The following is a 22,719-nucleotide window of genomic DNA, read 5'->3' as shown; positions in this document are numbered from 1 at the left end:
TGTCATTTAGCTTTTCTTCCTATTAATGATTTCGTTTTAGCACCAGCATTTTTCACACCGTAAATCTCAAAACAGCTATGGAGAAACAGGATATTTATATTATTGCCATAATTACGAGTTACAATGACAATAACTGTAGAGGAAGATGAAAGGAAATTCAGGTGGCAGGCTTTTAACAGACACATCAACCACCACACAATCAACCAAATTCGGTTTGCAAACACGTAAGACTTCAGAGTCCCGTTTCTTTTTTTTTTTTTTTTTTGCGGTACGCGGGCCTCTCACTGTTGTGGCCTCTCCCATTGTGGAGCACAGGCTCCGGACGCACAGGCTCAGCGGCCATGGCTCATGGGCCCAGCCGCTCCGCAGCATGTGGGATCTTCCCGGACCGGGGCACGAACCCGTGTCCCCTGCATCGGCAGGCGGACTCTCAACCACTGAGCCACCAGGGAAGCCCCAGAGTCCTGTTTCTTTAGTAAATACCAAGAAGAACTCATAACGGAAAACGCATCAGGGAAGCACACCTGGCTGTAAAGTGCAATGGCTCTTGTTGGGTCCAGGAAAAGAAGGCAGTGGTAGCTCCCCTACTGCCAACCTCTGGTCCCACACGAAACCTCCCAAATCACACGTGATGTGGGGTCTCCCTGTGGTATGTGCCCTTCCTCCTGTTCCAGAAGAACCTGCTGATTGTCACTAGGGCTGATGCCCGGCACAGTAACTAAGGGGCTGTAAAGCTGGGGTCTCTGAGTGTGTATCCTGGGAATGGCTCCTAGGCCTTCCCACGGAGGCCCCGGACACCTCAGCTTCCCTTGGGGCAAAGAGGCCAACCACGCACCCACACCCGCCTCAGGAGGCCTTGTCTTCTTCTGCTCACCAACATGCGGTGGGCATGGAGAGGGGCGGAGGTGGAGAGAGGAAGTGCTTTGGTGGATGCAACACCTGGCTCCCAGATACTGGGAGAGGGTCTAAAGGCGGCTTGAGGTCAAGAAGGGGACCCTCTGAGGGTTCCCTCTTCCTTCTCCCCTGGGAGAAGGTTCTCAAGACAAATGCTGGCACCTGCCCTTCCTCATGAAGACAGAACTCCTCTCCCCGGTCTAAGCTGTCTTTGCGCAGAGGAGGGAAACCCGAGACCTTCACTCCACCGTACGCCTTGAAGGCTGCTGCCTCCTTTCCATCCCAACTTGGGGAGGTGGCGCTGCTGCAAGTGGACCCCGACACAGGACATCCTCGTTAAATGGCTCACCAAGAGCCAATGTGTGCAGGGGCCTGCACCTACCGACACTGGCGCCACAGGTACAAACACAGGAGCGGGGAAAAAATACGGTTTAACCGAGAAATGGAACCGGATGAAAGGGGTGAGGTGAGGATCCTTCATGGGAGTAATAGGAGGATGCCAGTATCAAATGAACAAGATGAAGATCAAAGCATGAGAGACAGAGACAAGGAAAAATGGGTGCTGGGGGAGAGCCCCCACCTGGGAAGCTAGGAGGGCACTGCTGCCGCAGCCCTGCACCTCTGCTCAGCCAGGACCGGCACCTTCCAGGAGGATTTTAACGAAGCGTGCAGCAGACGTGAGCTCAGCCAGAGCCCTGGACTCCCCACCGCCTCACTTAATCCTTAATCAGCGGCTTAACATCTGAGCAAACTGAAGCCCGGATAAGACAGTGGTAATGCAACTATTTACTTGGCACAGCCAGGATCTGAATTCAAGCGTTCTAAACCTAAGCCATTTTGCTTTCCACTGTGCTTTCGAATGTTCGGATGTCACAAGATTCCAAGTGCCTAGAATAGATGGTCCCATCAAGAAAAAGATACCTTGTGGAAGCCTTGCTGGCTTCATTCTCCTTACGCTAAACTTCCTGCTATGCATGCTCACGGGCTGAACACCTCATATCCCAACACAGACAAGCTGGCTTGGCTGGGGAGGCTCGTGCCTGCGAACGCTGACTGGCCAAGATGTTTTCTCCTTGGCCCACGAGCAATACACTGGTTTCTACTCACGAGCGTTCAGGCTTTGGGAGCCCAATGTCAGTAACCCCAGACTGGCCACTCTCTCAAAAGATATTCTTTTGCAATGACCACGGTTACCTGGGCGAAGAATAAAAGTAGTGTTCCCTTAAAAGACCTGAAATGCTTAACATCGGAAGGTAATTTCAGTTTAAGGAGAAGGCAGTGAAATACTAGAATGAGCAGAGCTGGGACTTGGTCTCAGGTCTGTCATTAGTAGCTGGGATGTCATGAAGAACCTAGGGGTAAGACAGGAATAAAGACACAGACCTACTAGAGAATGGACTTGAGGATATGGGGAGGGGGAAGGGTAAGCTGTGACGGAGCGAGAGAGTGGCATGGACATATATACACTACCCTCCTGCGTTTTAATTAGCCTCGCCCCCGTGTCTCCAAGGGGCCAAGGGGCCAAACTTGGTTCTTGGATCATTCCCTTGCCCTGCTAGCCTCACGTGGTTGCACAAAAAGAGATAAATGTCAATGCAGAGCAAATGAAAGCCTTAATAATCTTTGAGGTACATGTGCTGTGTATCTGAAAGTGCCCTGTTGGATCATCTTCTTTTAGGTTTAGAAAGGAGCAAGGGCAGTGAAGGGGGTGAGACATCATCAAGTCCCTTCTGGGGTGTCTCTGACTCCTGAACAAGCTCTCTCCCAGAACTCCCCAGTTTTAAACGTGGCTCCCAGGATTAGACAGGGACAGATGTACACCACATTAACCCAGCTCCGTGTGGGCACGGCAGGCTCGAAGGTCATCAGACAAATGGAACTGGACATATTCTCAATGTGGTCTAAGCCACTGGTTCGAGGACTGGGGGAAATCGCGAGAGGCTAGTAGGTCTCCTGTAGCACTGGTGATGTTTCTAACACGGATGCTGGCCTGGCTCTTCTAGGAGCCTTCCTGGCCCTTGCAGGATGGACTGGGGTTTTTCCTGACCGGACCTCCTGATCTGTTTTCAGTGGTGGCTCTGTGTGTCCCACCTGCTTCGCCTCTCACTCTGCTTACCCACCGCTCTTTCAGGCTAGTCTTGCCTCTTTGGTGCAACGAGACAGCCAGGCTCCTCTGGATTCGAACTGCACCTCCCTCCAGACTACACTTGTATCTCGTGTGCTGGGGCAGTGTGATATGAGAGGCTTTTCAGCTCAGTCCAGTCCCAGCCTCGCAAGTGGAGCCTGCGCGATGCTCTAAGAGGGGTTTTCCCAAGGAAAGGACGCTCTGCATCCTGATCAGTTCTTCCCCAGCCCTGGCCTGGCCCATGCCCCTCCTCACCACCAAGACGTGCTCCAGAAGGTCCAGGTAGCCGAGGGTGCACTCTGTCCCGTACCGCAATGCTCTGGTGCGCACCTCCTCGCTGACGTCGGGGTGATAGGATGCTTGCTGGAGAGAGAAAGGAACGTCGACATCTTAAAACAGGAAGAGCCAGGTGGCAAGTGGACCAGGCAGCCAGGTGGGGTCACTTGCCCAGCAGTGCTGTGTAGCCCAAGACCCAGAGGCAGGAGACCTGGAATCTGGAACTCCTCCCGTTTTACCTTCAGTGACCTCTCTGAGAAACCTTCCCTGCCTCCCTGGAGAGAGGAGGGGTTCTCCTCCACATTCTCCTGATACCTCCCACCTGTCTGCACTGCAGGTTCTCTGACAACACTTTGTGTCTTGCTTTTTCTAGTGCCTGGAAGGCAGACAAAAGCAAGTGAATCTGGCCCCTCTTTCCTTCCTTTCTCCTCATGCCCCCCCCACCCCAACTTTTATTGAAAGGTAAGAAATTCCACGTGTGCTAAAAAGATTCATGATTGGGGCTTACAGAAGAGGCTTACAGCAGAGGACTTACAGCTTAACAGGATCAGCCTCTCTCACTTCTGCAGCGTGAAGTATTCTGAAGAACCCTCTCTGTTCACAGGCTCATCACTCTGTGACCTGATCACACTGCAATCACAGTGAGTCTCCCGACCAGGACTCACTGGCTCCTGGGAACCTTCAGAGAGCGAGCTCCCCAGCACCCTCAAAGGTGCCACAAATAACTAATCTCGCATCATACACATTGAGATAAGCAGACCAGGACATATGGTTAACACAGCATCTGGCCCTTTTTTCTTGTACTTGGGACCTGCGCCCTTGAGTCATGCGTGAGATATCATTTCAGATGGTACGCCCATTCACGGGGCTGCCAGATGAACTACAGAACGTCCAGTCACATTTGAATTTCGAATAAACAATGAAAACTTTTAGCATAAGTATGGGGCGGTCTGTTTTTTATTTGCTCAGTCTGGCAACCCTACCCATTTAGCCTTTCCTCCTTCTACAACCTCACTCTGGAAAGAACTCGAGGGGACTTACAAGAATACAAAAAATAGAAAACTGCAAATAAATCACGAGTCAGGACAAATACAAATTACACATTAGGATAAAAGGTCAAGGCAGAAGGGGAAGCGTGACCCGCCTCCATACTCCCTCCAGTCAAATCCCTCTCCCCAGGACTGGGAGCTGTTGGGGGCAACACCTGGGAAATTTCCGCTTACCTGACCCCCCAAACCACCCCAAGAGGGGTGGGGATAATTCGAGTGGCCAGTATCTGTCATTTATGAGCCTGGTTAGTCCTCATCTGAGGACTAACGGGCCAGGCCTTTAACCCCTCCTGCGTTTTATTTAAATTAATTAATTTATTTTTTATTTTTATTTTTTTACATCCTTATTGGAGTATAATTGCTTTACAATGGTGTGTTAGTTTCTGCTTTATAACAAAGTGAATCAGTTATACATATACATATGTTCCTATATCTCTTCCCTCTTGCGTCTCCCTCCCTCCCACCCTCCCTATCCCACCCCTCTAGGCGGTCACAAAGCACCGAGCTGATCTCCCTGTGCTATGCGGCTGCTTCCCACACTACTGGGCATATACCCTGAGAAAACCATAATTCAAAAATAGTCATGTACCAAAATGTTCATTGCAGCTCTATGTACAACAGCCAGGATATGGAAACAACCTCAGTGTCAATCGACAGATGAACGGGTAAAGAAGATGTGGCACATATATACAATGGAATATTACTCAGCCATAAAAAGAAACGAAATTGAGGTATTTGTAATGAGGTGGATGGACCTAAAGTCTGTCACACAGAGTGAAGTAAGTCAGAAAGAGAAAGACAAATACCGTATGCTAACACATATATATGGAATTTAAGAAAAAAAAATGTCATGAAGAACCTAGGGGTAAGACAGGAATAAAGACACAGACCTACTAGAGAATGGACTTGAGGATATGGGGAGGGGGAAGGGTAAGCTGTGACGGAGCGAGAGAGTGGCATGGACGTATATACACTACCCTCCTGCGTTTTAATTAGCCTCGCCCCCCGTCTCCAAGTGTGAGGACAGAGCCCACGTCTGGTTCGACGAGACACCACTGGGGGAAGACAAGGGCTATGATGCTCCTCCAGCAGGTAACGTGCAAGGCCCTCCTTGAGAGCTGTGCGGGAGCTGCTGGTCACGGCTGGTGGCTCTAACCTGGTAGAGCCCTTGGGGAGAGCAATCGAGCAATAATTAGAATGTCACACCATTTGACCTCCTAATTCTACTTCTGGGAGCCTGCCTAAGGATATCATCCAAGGCACAGGAAAAACAGATATACCCAAAGATGTTCCTGCAGTAAAGTTGATGATTTAAAAAAAACTGCAGACAATCTAAGTATCTGATAGTGGGGGAAAGAGTATGTTCATTACCAGAGTATTTTGTGGTCAATAAAGAGTCAGTTATAATGACTGCTAGTAACGCAGAAACAGTCATGTAACATTAATTGTAATCAGAGATATAAAATTGTATCTGACATAGACGTATGGACATGAAAGGAAGACCAGAAAGAAACAGACACGAGAATAAACTTAGGGTGTAGGTAAGTCTGCATCCCCACTGAAGCAATTAGTGTAATCCTGTCTCTGATGAGTCAGTATGAGATCTACTGCACCTCCGTTTCTGCCTTGCTCAGTCCCAAAGGTGGTGTTCAAATATGGCCACGTGGCCCTCTGCTTGGCACAGAGGGTTCCTTCTTGACCCACCAGTAGGCATCCCTGGCTTTCTATACGTTCTTATTGCATGCCCTTTCTGGCAAGCTCACATTAGGAGAATTCCTTTACCCTTCCCATCTAGGATTGAACGACAGAACATACACGCCAGCCCTTCCAAAACTATGAGGTGCCCTGCATATACACCATGGTGGCCTTCAGGCCATATCTGGCTGATAAATACTGTTCTTTTTTTTTTTTTAAGAGTTTTTTGTTTGTTTTTGATGTGGACCATTTTTTAAGTCTTTATTGAATTTGTTACAATATTGCTTCTGTTTTTCATGTTTTGTTTTTTTGGCCCCAGTGGCATGTGGGATCTTAGCTCTCTGACCAGAGATTGAACCCGCACCCCCAGCACTGGAAGGCTAAGTCTTCGCCACTGGACCACCAGGGAAGTCCCTGGTAAATACTGTTCTGACAGAGGCTGTAACCCCTTCGGGGAATTATCGCTTCTGCCAGGGCAGATTCCACTGAGCGCATCAAAACTGTACTTGTGGCCTCAGGAGAGTCTAAACTCCCCGGCCCAGAGCACTCGGTCCTCAGGACAGTGGCCCAACCCTCTTGCCGCCCTCTGCTCCCCCCCCTCTCCCCCGCCTACCCCTGTTCCCCACGCTCTACCCTCCCCCACACCCAGGAGACCAGGAAATGCGGTGCTTTTCCCCACACCCAGCCCTTCAGCCTGGCTGCCTCCCCCTGTCTCTACCCAGGGACCCCAGCCCACCCTACCCTTGCCAAGGAACCTAGAGGCCATCGTCCGACCCCGCACCAGCTCTCCCCACAACTCACTGCACCACAAAGAAGGGCCCTGTTGCTGAGGACACCCAGCTGCAACAGCTGCTCTTCCCTTTCTGTGGTTCAGCCCCATCTGCCCACCACGGCAGGGGGGTCATCGGTCCATCATGGAGCAGAAGTCAGGGTCCCTGGGCCACAGCTGTCCCTAGAAGGATGGAGGGCTGGGGTGGCGGTGCTCAATGGGAGGCTCTTACGGCTCTCTGGCTTAACAGATCAAAAATAAAGTGAAGGTCATAAAGCTCAGGTCTCCCCAGCTCCTTCCATGAGCACTGGCTTAGGGCAGTGGCCCCCACTGTCTCCCCAAGGATCAGAGGAGCTGCTCCAAGACGTCTGGCACAGAGAGCAAAAAGGCAGATCCCTGACGTTCTGTCTGGTTCCTCTCACTCACTGCCTCACCCAATTATGGCAACACCCCTCCGGGGGCAGAATGGCTGCTGACCTATGGAAGCAGGAAAGGGTGCAGGCTGACAAGGGGTGTGGTTTTCCTTTGAAGGGCCTGGAACAAAATGTCACACGCCCGCTTTACTACTGCCAGAGCGGCCTCCACTACAGCCCCTGGAAGAAGGTGTCCGCCTATTCAGGAAGAACTGAGAGGTAAAGCGGGAGGGTCAGTCGGCAAGCCTACTTCATGCCCTCTCAGACACAAACCTGCCCGCAGAGTCACCTCCCGGGGGCTGACGGGCACACCTGCCTTCCCGCATAGCCTATCACACACACAGGTTAAGGTACCGAGCGGCTCCCTTCTACACGTGGCCAGCCCCTCCCGCTCTCCAAACTGAACCCAACAGCTCAACCGTGAACGAACACTACCCTACCCACCCCAAACAACGCCAAGGCCTTTACCTTGCAAGCCGTCAACATATCTGACACGGCCTTCCGGCTCAGGTTGGCGGTGGCAATCACGTCCTCCTGTCGACACGAGTTCCCAGCTGCCACGGCTTTGGCTGTTGCCATGGTGATGCCTTTGGTCATCCTGATGGATTCTTCAGGTGACGATGTCTTTTCAGGTACCTCTTTGGACTGGAATACCTGGAAGTTAGAAATCGAAGTGCTGAAAAAATCAAAAAGGGAAGGACAGAAATAACTTATGCCTCCCCTACCGGCTGCGGCTCAGTGTCTGAAAACCAAGCCAGCCACGGGAAGAAACCGTCAGAGGGCAGGAAATTAGAAATGTGAATACAGTAATATCACTCTTGCTTTCAAGATTCCGGCGTGCATAAGGCTCACACACCTGTACTCGGCATTCATGGGGACGACGTGGGGAGGGAGAACGACCCACAGCATTAACTTGTTTGCCTTCGGAAACTGACACTCAATGTGTATTTGTTACCCACTCACCCCCACCGGGGTGGGGTACGGGCGGCATTGTGCGGCTTCCCAGTTCTCCTGGCCCACTCCTGCTCCTGCTTCGGTAGTTCCCAGAAACTCCACAGCCCAGTTGCTGGTTCCAGGGCACGATTGACCTGGATGCATTGCTCTGGACTCAGTTCTCTCTCTTTAAAAGAGTGTGGGGCTGGGGGAAATGAAGCGTTCAGTTTCTTCTATTCTTAGCCTTTCTTACAAATATAACTGCCTAACTGTGTGGAGGTGTTCAGGTTGAGTGTGCCACGTTGACACTGTGAATTATTTAATCTCACACACACACACACACACACACACACACACAAACACACACACCCCTTTAGAGAAGCTGAAATAAATTAGCCATGGTAAGTGAATATCCCACTTTAAAGTGCCACCTGCCAGCCAAGCCAGCCGTTTCTGCTTCCAGCCCATCTGCCATGGTTCTACCATGAGTGATGGGTGCCCTGGCTGTCCCTGTACACGAGGAATCCCGAACCAGGTGGGGCTGCTCTGTCTTCTGCCCTAGGCAGCCACGTTTCAGCAGGGAAGTCTTCCTGGAAGCAGAAAGGAGGACCCAGCCAGCATCCCTGCCATGTGCCAACCACCGTTAAACATCACTACTCCCCTAAAAATGAACAGCTACCGTCAGGCCGCCCAGGACCACCCCTGAATGCCGCAGTGGAATGAACATGGACAGAGCCCTCCACACTAACGTGGGTCTCGGGACACATGCTCCTTTGGAAACCTCCTGTGCCCACGAAAATGCACAGTCTGGGTCAATTCTAAACCACATCGGTATACTTAGGTCGACCATGTGTCTGTAATTTCCCAAAAGAGCTCCAAATTTCAAATCGCTTCCGTTGCCACCATTAGGCCCACCCACACCTGTCAGAATGTGTGTCCAGACTTTTGGTAAGAAGCCCCCAGCCCGTGCAAGCAGGTTAGCGCCAGGCAGCAGCCTTAAGGCCTGTATTTTTTAGTTTCTTCTCCATGTGAGAACTGAGCACAACACCAACCAAGGTCGGATTCATTAAAAACAGGACAAGAGAACCCGAGCCTCCACCAGCAAAACCCAACAGAATTGCTTGTCTCTACTGCTGCCCTTCAGCGGCTTGTGGCCCTCACAGGTGACCCTCTAAAGACGCCTCCTTCCAAAAGAGAAGCTGAATCAGACCTCCCATTAAAAAGAAATCTCAGTTTGAAACTACTCATTTTCAGCATATTTCTATTTCTAGGGATAAGGATGATTCAATCCACAATTGTCTCAGGATCAAAAGAACAGGAGACAATCATAGTGTATCACCAGGACACCCTCGCTCTACGACGGTGGAACAAGGTAAGAGTGAACATGGGGTCAGTGTCTCTGAGATCAGACACCTCACACAGAAGGAAGCCAGATGTTAAAGGGAAGTGTCCCAGGTAAAGGCATCCAGGTTTTCCTAATAGCCAACCTCAGACTCCCAAATCCGTACGTGTGCAGCAGCGTGAGCTGTTGCCAATGGCAACGGGAACCAGCAGGGGCTACGTGGCTGCACAGTGTATACACCATTTGAGCTCAAGGCGAGGGCAAGCGGCTACACTGAATTTTCCCTTTACCAGGACTCTTCTGGAGCACTTTCGTTTCATGCTGCAATTTTAGTGGAATTTAACCCGAATGGTCCCAAGCCATTCATTAATTCATTTAATTACAATTACAAATTGATCCTAGCCAAACTCAGAGGTCAGTTTCACATGGGGTCTCCATGATACAAACGTACCAGCAGGCAGGCAAGTGGGCCTCCCTAGCTCAGGTGTTCCAGGTAAAACCTCTTTATGCTAGAAGTCTCAGAGAAGCTGCACTGGGGTCAGCTGCTGGATGCGGAGCCTGAGGGAGGTGACTGGCGGCTCCTTACCGTGAGCTCCTGCTTCATGTACTCGATGGTGGCCTCAAGCGCCCGTGTGCCCCGGGTGGCCTCGTCCTCCACCGCCTTCACGGTCTTGAGGAGGGAGGTGACATTGGTCACCATCACCTGCATGGGAAGAGATGTCAAGAGAAAATAGGGAGTGTGCTGAGGTCCCATCCCTCCTTTTAGTTCCAGATCTAATGCCACGAGTACCAGCACCTCTATGTGAGAAAGGAGCTCAGATGCACATCCTCCAATACTCTCGAGCGTGCATCTCTCACTGCAGCACCCCTGGCACGCTTGCCCCTAATTGGGGCTCCACTCTACCTTGGCAGCCCCCTTGAGCTGGTACATGGAGGGGTCATCGGCGGGCTTGCTGGCAGCTCCCTTGGTAGCACCAATGAGATCTGAGAGGGCCTTAGCCACGTCTTTGATGGCATTGATCAACACCACCTGAAAGACAGCATGGGCCCGGGTGAGCAGGCTGCTCCAGGAGCACAGTCCAAGAGCAGGCTCTCCATCAGCAGCTCCCAAGCCTGCAGCACAGGAGAATCCCCAGGAACCAGCCTTGGAGACTCTGATGCGAGGCTGGGGGGAAAACCAGATTGCAGACTTGAAGAAGCTCCCTAAGGAAGTCAGATGCTGAGCCAGAGAGCGGGACCCCGCTAGATGTAGCATATTCAGAAACACCGCCTCGCTGGCGGCTCTGCTGACATGCTGCCTATGAAAGGATGAGGGCAGCTGAGCAGACACCCCGAGACGCCATGCCACTGAGAACAAAACGCAAGCCTCCTGCCCTGGCCTGCAAGGCCTCCGTGGCAGCCCACCTGCATCCCCAGACTTGGTTCCTGGGATCCTGACTCACTCAGCATGTTACAGGCATGTGGGTCTGTCTTTCTTCCCTGTTGGAAATCCTCCCTCATTCCAACCTCAGGGCCTCTGCTCTTGCTCCCCTCTCTGTCTGGAACCCGGCTTTTTCCATCCTTCAGGTCTCAGCTCAAATGTCATGTCCTCAGAGACCCTTCCTGACCACTCTAGCTATAAGCCCACCCCCACTGAAACTCCCTCAGCTTGCCCTGTTTTATTTATAGCACTTAGCAGTATGTGGAATTACTTTATTATTTATTCACTTATACACCATCTGTCTTCTTCCTCGACTTGGATGGAAGCTGTAGGAGGGCCGGCCCGGTCTTCTGTCTGTTGTGTTCTGCACTCGGGACAGGGCCTGGCGTGTAGTGGGCACTCAGCAAGTACTCACAGAATGGGTGAATATACAGATGTGTACCCATGTAACACCGGATGGAACACAGTATCTTCACTCTTCTAACTGAACAGAGACCACAGGCCACTTCTTCTGTGTGTTACACTTGGAATCTCAAGTACCAGGCATATTTAGGGATTACCTGATATTGGGTATTACATTTAAGTCTTCTGGGTCCAGCAGCTACAATAACAACTCCTACTTCTAGAACAATAACTTCCCTTCGTTGAGGGCAGTGTTCCAGGGGCCGAGCCAAGCACAATGCACGTTATCTTATTTAACCCTCATCACTGCCATTGTGAGTGGGAACTACGTTGCTTGTGTCCACACCGGCAGACGCTGGGAATGGCAAGGTTGGGATTCAGACTCTGGCCAGTGTGATCACAAGGGCCACGGTCTTCACCTCCACACTGTATGACGCTCTGTGGCCCTGGCTCTTCATCTACAAATGGGGTGAGCAGTGCCAGCCCTACCCCTTTACTGCACTGCTGGCAGGATCAACTGAATAATGGACGTGAAAACGTCTTAGAAACTCTAGCGTCCCAGAACCTGCAGGCACAGCCACGCCATGACTGCCCAGCCTCCCAACTCTCCCTGTCTCTATCCCGTGGCTTCTCACCCACAGGGTGCACGGGACCTCTGCCAACCTCTGAAACCACAGGGCAGGTCGGGCTGTGATGGGGCTCGTGAGGGCGGGCTAATGGCGGGGACCACCACAGGGAGGCGCAGCGGGCAGGTGTGCTGCTGACACCTGGCGTACACTGTCCCATCCCGGGTCACTGCACAGCGACCAGCGAGTGGGCACACTTTTCTGAGGAGACATCTCCCACGGGCGGTCTCAAAAGAAGTTGGGCCCTAGGACATCTAGACCATTTGGGAGTTTAAATCTCTAAGCAATTCGATACGTTTCTCTGTATCCAAAGATTTAAATCCTCCCAGCTGATTCATTCCAAGTTGAGCCGGACTAGGGGAAAGTGTGGGTTCCATCCCCACTGAGGCGTTTTGTAGCTTTTCCTTCCTCCGTGGGGGTAAGAACAATACCCAGGCAGACTTCTGTGAGTGTTTCGCATTCCGGAGGCAGCCAATCTGAGCTCTGATGTTATCAAAGAGAAAGCCAGCAGAAGGAGTAAAAAGCCAACAGACGGAATGTTTCCTTTACGGAGCTCCGCTCCAGTGGAGGACATCAGGAAGGGAAGGGTCACAGCCGTGTGGGAGCAAAGCTGGTGGCCCTGTGCTCACCGGAAAGTAGCTGTCGTCAACCCTGGCGCTGGATGGTAGGAGGTTCTCTCTCCAGTGTTGTCCAAATGGGCCGCATAGGCTTGTTTACTGAGTATGGTTTAAGCAGTGAAAACTGAAGTGTTTACCACACTGGGGTTGAAATAGCAGAGGGATTTTTAAGTTTTGCCCTCGGGAGTGGGGAGAGTCCATCAATGACGGCCACGGTTGGCTGTTAGCTCAGCAAGAGCTGAACTGCTCTGTTGGGCATCTACGATGTGTGAGAGCAGTGCTTGGTGTGTAGGTTTCAAAGATCACTAAACCATGAATCCTGTCCTTGAGGAGCTGATGGTCTAGGCTGGGGAACCAAGGACCAGGTAGGTAATAGCAGCGAAGTGGCTAAATCCAAAGCAGAGAGTCACAGAGCGCGGAGCCCTTCCCTGGCCCTCAGCTCCTCTCTCTCTCCTCCCCTTCAGAGCCAAACTTTTCAAGTGGGGCGTCTATACGCACTGGCTTCCTTCCTTCCCCCGCATCTGGCCACTGCCCACTCACAGCCCTGGCTGGGTGGCCACTGTCCTCCAAGGCCCTGGGCTGGGCTCTCAGACCTTCGTCTTTCTTGCTGCCTTGGCTGCCTCTCTGGTGGCTTGCAGCACTCCTTCCTCTTCACATCAGGCCCCTGGCTTTCCTCCTACCAGCGGCTGCTGCTTCTCAGTCTCCTTAGGTATCTCTCTCTCCTGAAGATGGTCCTAAATAATGGATTCCTCAGCTCTGTCTTGATCCCTTCTCCTCTTCCTTCCACAGACAGTGGATGCAGTCACTGTCTGTCGGCCAATAACCCCTACATCCGCATCCCCCAAACTGAGCAGGCTCAAGCCTACACACTTGTTCTACCTGAGTGTCTCTCTGGAACTTCCAATGCAACACGCTGCAAACCGAACTCACCTGCATCTCAGCCCGGGGCAGCCCTCCCTCCAGGGAGCCCCAGCTGGGTACATGAAGCCACCATCCATTCACTGATCTAGCCTGAAACGCGCAGTCCTCCCGGCCTCCCCCCTCTCCCTCATCTCCAACGCTCACTGCGTCCAGTCGTTTACCAAGCCCGGCTGAGTCTTCTTTATAGACTCCTCTCAAATCTTCTGGCTTATCTCCATAGCCACGGCCACACCACAGTCCATGCCACTATCCTGCCTAGATGACTGCTTCCTACCAGTCCCCAAACCACAGACGCACCAGTGCACATGCTGTCCACACCCAAAGTTCCTATTTTGCCTTTGCTTTCTTCTGAGGCCTGGCGCACAGTGTCTGTGGGACCACGAGGCCCGCCTGTACCTACCTGGGTCTCGGGGTCATCAGAGCCCAGGCTGGCGGCCCCCAGCTTGACCACCTCGGCGAGCTGGGTGATGGTGGCTGCCGAGGACTGGGCTGCCTGGGCCAGCTTGTCTGGAGTGGATGCAGCCCCCGAAACCAGCAATTTCGTGTCTTCCACCAAGGCCTTGGCTGTCTTCAGGATGTTCTCCCTGAGAAAGGCGGGAGAGTGTGGGGAGGAGGAGAGACAAAGGGCAGAGCTTGGTCACTGGTAGTTAGGAGGAAAAGAAACCCCTCTACGGGCTTTTGTTAAAGGGCACTGAAGAAGAGAGGTGATGCATTCCTCCTCCCTTAATAGGAGGCTCTCATCTTCCATGTAAGAGAATTAGGAGAGAGGAGAGGAAAGTCAGCCCAGAATTCACATAGTCGATTAATGGTAAAGCTTCAATTAAAGATTCAGGCTCATCAGTTTGGCCCCCTTCCCCCCACCCTGTAGCTTCTTCCCTGTGGTTCCCACTATCCCTGAAAATACTTCATAGTTACAGAGACCTGTGAGGACACATGGATCAGGGGACCCTGCCCTGGACATCACAGCCCAAGGGGCTGGGTTCTGGAAGGGGTGACAGGGCACTGGGAATCTCCTCCCCTGCCCAGTCCTGGGGCTGAAGAGAGAGGAAGAAAGGTGCTGGACATGTGGCGAGGATATGTGGGGTCTCCAGCAGCAAACGGAGACCCTGGTACCAGCCTCTGAAGCAGAGTCTCAGAGCCCGGGAGAGACAGCAGGCTCGGAGCTTCACTGTTCACTTAGGCAAGAGCTACATGCCTGCCTGGGCCACTACCAGTCCTACTAGGGATGGTGAAAAAATCAGGGGCACAGCTTTTTAGCTTAGAAAGCAAAAAGATCAAAAAGCTATCCTCTGCTGGAGCAGACTGGATTTAGACTGTGAGAGGCAAAGCTGGAACACAACTCTGTTTGCAGTTGAGAAAAGGCACTTATTTTGATTACGTGGGTCACTTCCCCCACTTGAGCGTCCTGTTGAAATCAAAGTGGATAACCACATTTCTGGCTCTTGGGCAGCATCTCCAAAGTCCATCAGGCCATACTGAACCTCTCCCCATCCAGGAGCCCACAGGACAGCCTTCACTCCCATACCTGTGGTCTGCAAAGGTCTCGTTGTTCTCTGCGTTCAGGGTTCCTGCAGTCGCAAACATGATGGTGGTGTCCAGGTCGGCGATGATCCCAGACACAGCAGTGGCAGCTGTGATACATGCCTGGGTCCCCTTGTTCCCAGCTTGGAGAGCTGATAGCACCAAGGACACCTATAGGCAGAGAGGAAATGTCAGGGGGCGTGGAAGACGGAGAAAATATAACCCATAGGTTTTCAGACTACAAAAAAAAGGAAACACTGCAAAGAATGCTCAAAAAATAGAAGAGGAGGAAACTCTTCCAAACTCATTTTATGAGGCCAAAATTACTCTGATACCAAAACCAGGCAAGGATACCACAAGAAAATAAAATTACAGGACAATATCCCTGATAAACACAGATGCAAACATCCTCAACAAAATATCAGCAAACCGAACTCAACAATACAGTAGAAGTATCACACACCATGATCAAGGGGGATTTATTCCAGGGATGCAAGGATGGTTCAACATCCACATATCAGTCAATGTGATACACCACATTTACAAAACGAAGGGTAAAAATCATACAGTCATCTTAATAAATGCAGAAAAAGCATTTGGCAAAATTCAACAGCTGTTTATGATAAAAACCCTCAACCGAGTGGGTATAGAGAGAACACACCTCAGTATAATAAGGTCCACGTACGACAAGCCAATAGCTAACATCATATTCAAAGGTGAAAAGCTAAAAGTTTTAGACAAGAAATAAAAGTCATCCAAACTGGAAAGAAGGAAAACTGTCACAACCTGCAGATGTCATGATATTTTATGTAGAAAACCCTGATGACTCCATAAAAAAAAAAAAAATTAGAATAAATGATTTCAGCAAACTTGCAGGATACAAATCAATAAACAAAAATCTATTGTGTGTCTATACACTAACAACAAACATCAGAAAGAGAAATTAAGAAAACAATCCCATCAAAAAGAACAGAATACCTAGGAATAAACTTAACCAAGGAGGTGAAAGACCTGTATATTGAAAACTACAAGACATCAAAGAAAGAAATTGAAGAAGGCACAAATAAATGAAAAGATATTCTGTGCTCGTGGATTAGAAGAATATTGTTAAACTAGTAGTTTGGTAGTATAAAACACTACCAAAACCGTATGCAATTCAATGCAATTCTGATCAAAATTAAAATGGGGGCTTCCCTGGTGGCGCAGTGGTTAAGAATCTGCCTGCCAATGCAGGGGACACGGGTTCAAGCCCTGGTCCGGGAAGATCCCACATGCCATGGAGCAACTAAGACTGTGTGTCACAACTATTGAGCCTGCGCTCTAGAGCCCACGAGACACAACTACTGAGTCCACGTGCCATGACTACTGAAGCCTGCACGTCTAGAGCCTGTGCTCCACAAGAGAAGCCTGCGCACCGCAACGAAGAGTAGCCCCTGCTCACTGCAACTAAAGAAAGCCTGTGCGCAGCAACGAAGACCCAACGCAGCCAAAAAAAAAAAAAAAAAGTAAAATGGCATTTTTCACAGAAAATGAACAAACAATCCTAAAATTTGTATGGAACCATAAAAGATCCCAAATAGCCAAAGCAATTTTGAGAAAGAAGAACAAAACTGGAGGCATAATGCTTTCTGATTTCAAACTATATCACAAAGCAACAGTAATTAAAACAGTATGGTAATGGCATAAAAAAAGACACATAGATCAATGGAATAGACAGTCCAGAAATAAACCCATTCATATCTGATCAATTAATTTATGACAAAGGAGCCAAGAATATACAATGCGGAAAGAACAGTCTGTTCAATAAATGGTGTTGAGAAAACTGGACAGCCACATGCAAAAGAATCAAACTGGACCATTATCATACACTATACACAAAAATTAACTCAAAATGGATGAAATATAAGACCTGAATGTAAGACCTGAAACCCCTAGAAGAAAATATAGCTGGTCACTTCTTTGACATAGGTCTTGGGTCTTTGCAATGAATCTGACACCAAAAGCACAAGAAACAAAAGCAAAAATAAACAAGTGGGACTATATCAAACTATAAAGTTTCTGCACAGGAAAGGAAACCACCAACAAATGAAAAGGCAATCTACTGAATGGGAGAAAATATTGATATGTGCAAATCATATATCTGGTAAACATATAAAGAACTCATACAACTCAATAGCAAAAAGAAAAAAAAATCTGATTTTAAAAATGGGAAGAATATCTCAATGGGTATTTTTCCAAAAAAGATACACAGACGGCCAACAGGCACATGCAGATATGCTCCACATAATTGTCAGGGAAATGCAAATCAAAACCACAATGAGATATCACCTTACATCTATCAGAATGTTAATTATCAAAATGAAGTAACAAGTGTTGGCAAAGATGTAGAGGAAAGTGAACCCTTACACACCTTTGGTGGGAATAAAAATTGGTGCAGCCCTATATGAAAAACAGTATGGAGGTTCCTCAAAACATTAAACATAGAACTATCATGTGATCCCACAATTTTACTTTTGGGTATTTATTCAAAGAAAATGAAAACACTAACTCAGAAAGATATATGTGCCCCCATGTTCACTGTAGCACTATTTACAATAGCCAAGACAAGGAGAAAACCCAAGTGTCCATCAATGGATGAATGGATAAAGAAAATGTGGTACATATACACAATGGAATATTATTCAGCCCTAAATAAGAATGAAATCTTGCCATTTTCCACAACATGAATGGACATCAAAGGCATTATGCTAACTGAAATAAGTCAGAGAAAGACAAATACTGCATGACCTCTCTTTTATGTGGAATCTTAAAACAAAAACAAACACCAAGCTCATAGACAGAGAGAACAGACTGGTGCTTGCCAGAGGCGGGGGATGAGGGGTAGGAGAAATGGGTGAACTGTTTTCGTTTTAGTCTAAATAAATTGAGTAAAAACGAAAACAAAACAAAAAAACAATCAAACTCATAGAAAAAGAGGTCAGATTTGTGGTTATGGCAGGGGGGTGGGGTAGGGTGGGTGAGATTGGAGGAAGGTGGTCAAAAGGCACGAACTTCCAGTTTTAAGAAAGTCCTAGGGATGCAATGCACAACATGATGACTATAGTTAACACTGCTTTGTGATCTTTATGAAAGCGGTTAAAATCCTAAGAGTTCTTATCACAATGAAAAAATATATAGACATGTATACTTTTTGTATTGATATGAGATGAGGGATGTTAACTAAACTTATTGTAATCATTTCATGACATACATAAGAAAGCATGATGCTGTGCAACCTAAACTTAAACAGTGCTACATGTGAATTATACTTGAATAAAACTGGAAAAAAAAAAGGTACAACAGAACAGAACAGTGAATTTTCTCTCCGGAAGTCAATGCGGCTCAGGGGTTAGCAGCACAGTTTGGAGTCAACAGCCTGCCTGAATCAGAGCACTGCCATTTGCTGGCTACACGACTTGGGCAGGCTGTTTCACCTCTCCGAGTCTGTTTCCTCATCTGGAAAAGGGGGCTATTACTTCTTGCCAGTCACGGTTGATGGGAGGAGTAAGTGGTGGAAAAATACATGTAAATTACTAGGCAGGTAAGGGTTTACTAGAGGGTACATGCTACTCTACTTGATGTTTCTGAAATCACAGAGAGGGATAAGGGTTGGGCTCCCGTAAAAGGTGTGGCTGTTTCTGTCCCCTCTGATCAGGTTTTCTGTGGAACAGCCCTCTGTTAACACTTGTCACTCCTTCCCTCGGCTGCCTCTTTGTCTAGGAGTTCTTCATAGTGGACCCCAGAGAGGACCCCCTCGTGTAAACTCTCCACCTACCACTCCCTCGCACCATCACCTGCCACCAGCAGGTTGGCTAAGGCGTTCACTCCAGTGCCTTCCAGGCCAGAAACCCTCTGCTGGCACCTGTCACCCCTCCAGTGCACCCTCATGTCCCTAAAGACACCTTCCTACAAGGCAAGCTGGACCCACCACACCCGTGGGGACAGCTGTCCCCCTGCTGTGGAGAGGAGCTGAGCTCCCTTCACAACTGGATCCCATCTCCCAGGCCTCCCCCCGCGTTCCTGCCACACAAGCCCCCTCCTTCCTTCATCACCCACCCCCTCTCTTGCCCTTTTGGGTCTGCCCTCCTGGCTGGAGACAATCACACAGACACACCTAGACAGGTAAGAAAGATGGCAGGTGGAGATGGGAGGGCAGGAGATGAGCAGGGCAGAGGGATGTAGCAGGAAACTGCCCAAAAGGCTAGGTGCTCTGCCCAAGCCGACCCCCTGCCTCTGACCCCTCTTCCTGGTGTCCTGGGTCAGGGATCCTCTGCTGGAGGAGCAGTAAGACGGAGGCCAGCTCAGGAAGACCAGGCTGCTTGGCCACGCTCACTAGCACCATGCAGCTTGGACCCCCTCCTTTCCTCCCTCGTGTTCCTGTTCCAAGGTTTCCTACGGGGGAACTTGGCACGAGTAACTTCAACAACAAGGAAGGGCTTTCAAAGGAGGGAGAGGGCCTTCCTCGAGCTGAGAGATTTATTTCCTCATCCTGGGGAGGCCAGGGAGGCCTGGACAGTCCTGTGGGCTGCGGAAGACTGATGTCCGGCTGTGGCGAGGGGCCTCGTACAGAGCAGCCTCTGTCCCGGCAGTTTCCAGGGGATGGTCCCCCTCCCACCCCTCAAGTCCTGCTGCCAAGCTTCTCAATGGTGCAGAGCTGTCCTGCGACCCAAGTGAAGGAGAGGGAAACACCAGCAAAGCACGGATGCTGCCACCGGCACCTCAAACGGCCTGCACAGCAGCTGCCCTGAAAAATGACTCTGAGAAATAAGCCAAGCAAAACCATCAGCAAACTGCGGGAGAGTCAAGGAACTACTGGGAACGAAGGGATGTTCAGAACGGGGCGCTGTGAACCATGGAAAACTTCCAGGGAGAAGGGAGTGTTGAAGGACAGAGACAGGGAACAGCGCCTAGAATTTACTAAACGTTGAACGGTGCACCTGGTACTGTGCCAGGCTCTTTGACCGGTATAGCTGCATGTAATCCACACACCCCGTAGGCCAGGTATTCTATTTCTTCATCCTCCCTTTACTGATGGGGAAGTTGAGGCTTGGCAGGGTGAAGTAGCTTAGCTGAGACCCTAGAGTCCGATGCATCACGCTACGTGATTCTCTCTACAGACAGCTGCCGACAGAGTCAGAAAACTTCCTGCCAGTGCCTGCTCTCCCACCACGGTGCCATGTGACTTCGAGGGTGCTAACCCTCCTCACTGCACTGTCTCATCTGGAAATAAAGAGGAGCTGTGGGTCCTTCTTACTCACCCCCAGCACCTGGGAGCCTCTCTGAGAAGGGAGCCTGGCGGCAAAAGTGTGCAAAGGGGTTGCAGGGAGCGGCTCCTGGCACTGGCTGTGACTTGGGACACCACCTGGCCAGTCTGTCCACAGGAGAGCCTTCCAAGTTGACCGCCAGGGCCCTGACCTCTGTGGGACTGTCCCTCTCACGTTCTCAGTTTCTCAGGACCACAGATCACCCCCAGCTGCCTGATGTGCCCCGGCCCCGGGGAGACCCTGGGTGGGAGGGAAGATGATCAGATCTGACCCAGCTGGCTGGTGTTTGGCTTAGTTTCCTGGTCTGTCCCTGGTCTCGGCGGGTCCCGCCTGCCCTGAGGGCTGCTCCTTACCTTCTCTGTGACCGCGCGGGCACACTCGATCAGCTCCCTTTTGGTGTAGCTGTCCGTGGGGCACACCTGGAGGGCCCCCGCCTTCTGCACCAGGAAGATGCAGCCGTGGCCCAGGTCCTGCACCCGAGTGCGAATCTGGAAGCCGATCTGTGGAGGCAGGCCCGGGGTGGGGAGGGGGAAGCATGATGGCCCTGCCATCGAGGTCTTCCCTAGGTGGAAAATTTCTCTTACATCCTAGGGGAGCCTGGCTGGGGAAATTCCACTGCTATTAGGAGGCTGAGTTTGGTGAACTATGGAATTTGGTTGATTTTGCTTCCTGCTTTAGAGACTGTAAGATACCCACAGCCCCCAGTAAGCAAGCTTAATAATATTTGTTACCTTTTCTGGTGCACTTCTCTACCTGTATCCTGAGCCACTAGGTAAGAATGTTAATTAGATGAACTCTGCGGGATTATTCATTCAACCAGTGTTTCATTATTCATTCAACCACTGCGCCCCTACCGTGTGTCAGGGCCTCTTCGAGGCAGGTAATGCATTTAATTTCATTGATTTCTCACAAAAGCCCTAGGGGGTAATTAGAAGTTCAGAATATAGAGCTTTAGCATAAAGCATATTTTAAAGTGTTCAGATTCTTGCAAAATTGCCAGGTTTACCAACCAGAACGCCCCCTTCCTCAGCTGTACCATAGAGGGAGAGTAACCATGCTGGGCCCAGGTTCCCTTTCTAGCAAGCCAGGCTGAGGTTTCCTTAAAAAGTTACATGTTTAGAGCTGCCGGCTTAGCAGGCATGCATTCTTTTAATGACCCCTGGGTTGTGTGATTATAAAAGGTACTTTGCCTAAAAGAAGCCAAATAAGTTCCACTATGGATAAGGTGCCAGGTATCTCTGTGGTGTAGTCAATTCCACCTCCACCGCCCAAAGCTTGCATTCTTCTGGCTTTGTTTCATATCAGTTTTGATTTTGGTCTGATCAACACAGCCCAGGTAAGCAACTAAACACGGAACAAAACACCTCTAAGCTAAGCGTTATTTTCAAGAATCCACAGTAGCTAGAAGCTGTGTGCTGATCCTTCCAGCGTGTCTCAAGAAGAGTTACTAGAAGAGCCCAGGTTTTGTGAATAAAACCTGGGAATTCACACACCTGGATGCTATCTTTCAACCTCATCTCAAGAGTCAGAGTTTAAGGGAAGGCGATTCCAGGTGTGAGAGGGCTGCAAATGCTCACTCTATTATTGAAACACACACTGCTTTCAGGGAAAAAGGTTATTCCCTTAACCCTTTAAGGCCCGAAGGATGTTTAAGTCCATTTGGTAAAACGTTCTCCTGACCCAGAAAGATGAGCTTCTGCTCTTTGGGGTGTCTTCTATTTGTACATGAGCAGGTACTACAAAACCTTCGCAATCAGGCAGGGCTTCTTGCTGACCATCTCCACATGGAGTACGACACGGGCATCATGCCAGGATCATGCAACCCGACAGCGCTGAAAACAGATCTGGACTAGCACAGCATCAAGACCGCCACTGAGAACTAGAGAGGCTTGAATTCAGCCCACGCAGTGGCAAGCCCATTTAAGTATATCTCTTTGCTGGGCATGTTTACTGGTTTAAACACAAGGTGAAGCTGAAGCAGGGGGATGCCCCAGTGAAGTTTTAAACTCAACCAGGCTCTCAAGGCTTTTCAGACCCATACAGTGTAACCCTAAGTACTCAAGGGTCAGAGCTAATACAAAGGCAAGAGCTCTGCTGTCAAGGATGAGCACAGGTCTCTAAAGGATAAGATGCCAACGGGGAAGTCAAGGAAGGGGGAAATGGAGGAAGAAACATTCACATACTTTCAAATAAAAGAGACCTTATGAGTTCAGCCTCCCCATTTTACAGATGAAGAGACTGAGGCCCAGAGAAGTGATGTGATTAGCCCAAGATCACACAGCCAGTTCCTGGCAAAGCCAGAGGAGAATTCAAATCTTTCATCCCAAGCATGGTGCTCTATCCATTAGATCAGTGTTTTTTTTGAATTTTATTTTATTTTTTTATACAGCAGGTTCTTATTAGTTATCTATTT

At 49.8% G+C, this 22,719-nt stretch overlaps 1 protein-coding gene across 3 annotated transcripts in view; it reads right to left on the bottom strand.

Annotated features, from left to right (window-relative positions):
- Positions 1 to 22,719, bottom strand: part of TLN2 (talin 2) — a 450,475-nt gene that overhangs the window by 31,020 nt on the left and 396,736 nt on the right. For all 3 annotated transcript variants that reach the window (XM_082647306.1, XM_082647308.1, XM_082647307.1), the window contains 7 exons: positions 20,660 to 20,806; positions 15,008 to 15,174; positions 13,883 to 14,066; positions 10,401 to 10,526; positions 10,083 to 10,199; positions 7,690 to 7,875; positions 3,275 to 3,382 (listed from right to left, as the gene is read on the bottom strand). In XM_082647306.1, the coding sequence (XP_082503432.1) occupies positions 3,275 to 3,382; positions 7,690 to 7,875; positions 10,083 to 10,199; positions 10,401 to 10,526; positions 13,883 to 14,066; positions 15,008 to 15,174; positions 20,660 to 20,806 (1,035 nt within the window). The remainder of the gene's footprint in view (positions 1 to 3,274; positions 3,383 to 7,689; positions 7,876 to 10,082; positions 10,200 to 10,400; positions 10,527 to 13,882; positions 14,067 to 15,007; positions 15,175 to 20,659; positions 20,807 to 22,719) is intronic.

This window comes from Grampus griseus (assembly GCF_964374135.1).
Source record: "Grampus griseus genome assembly, chromosome: 2".
Taxonomy (NCBI): Eukaryota; Metazoa; Chordata; class Mammalia; order Artiodactyla; family Delphinidae; genus Grampus; species Grampus griseus.
Note: the sequence above shows the minus strand (reverse complement) of the source record. Positions and strands in the feature narration are given on the sequence as shown.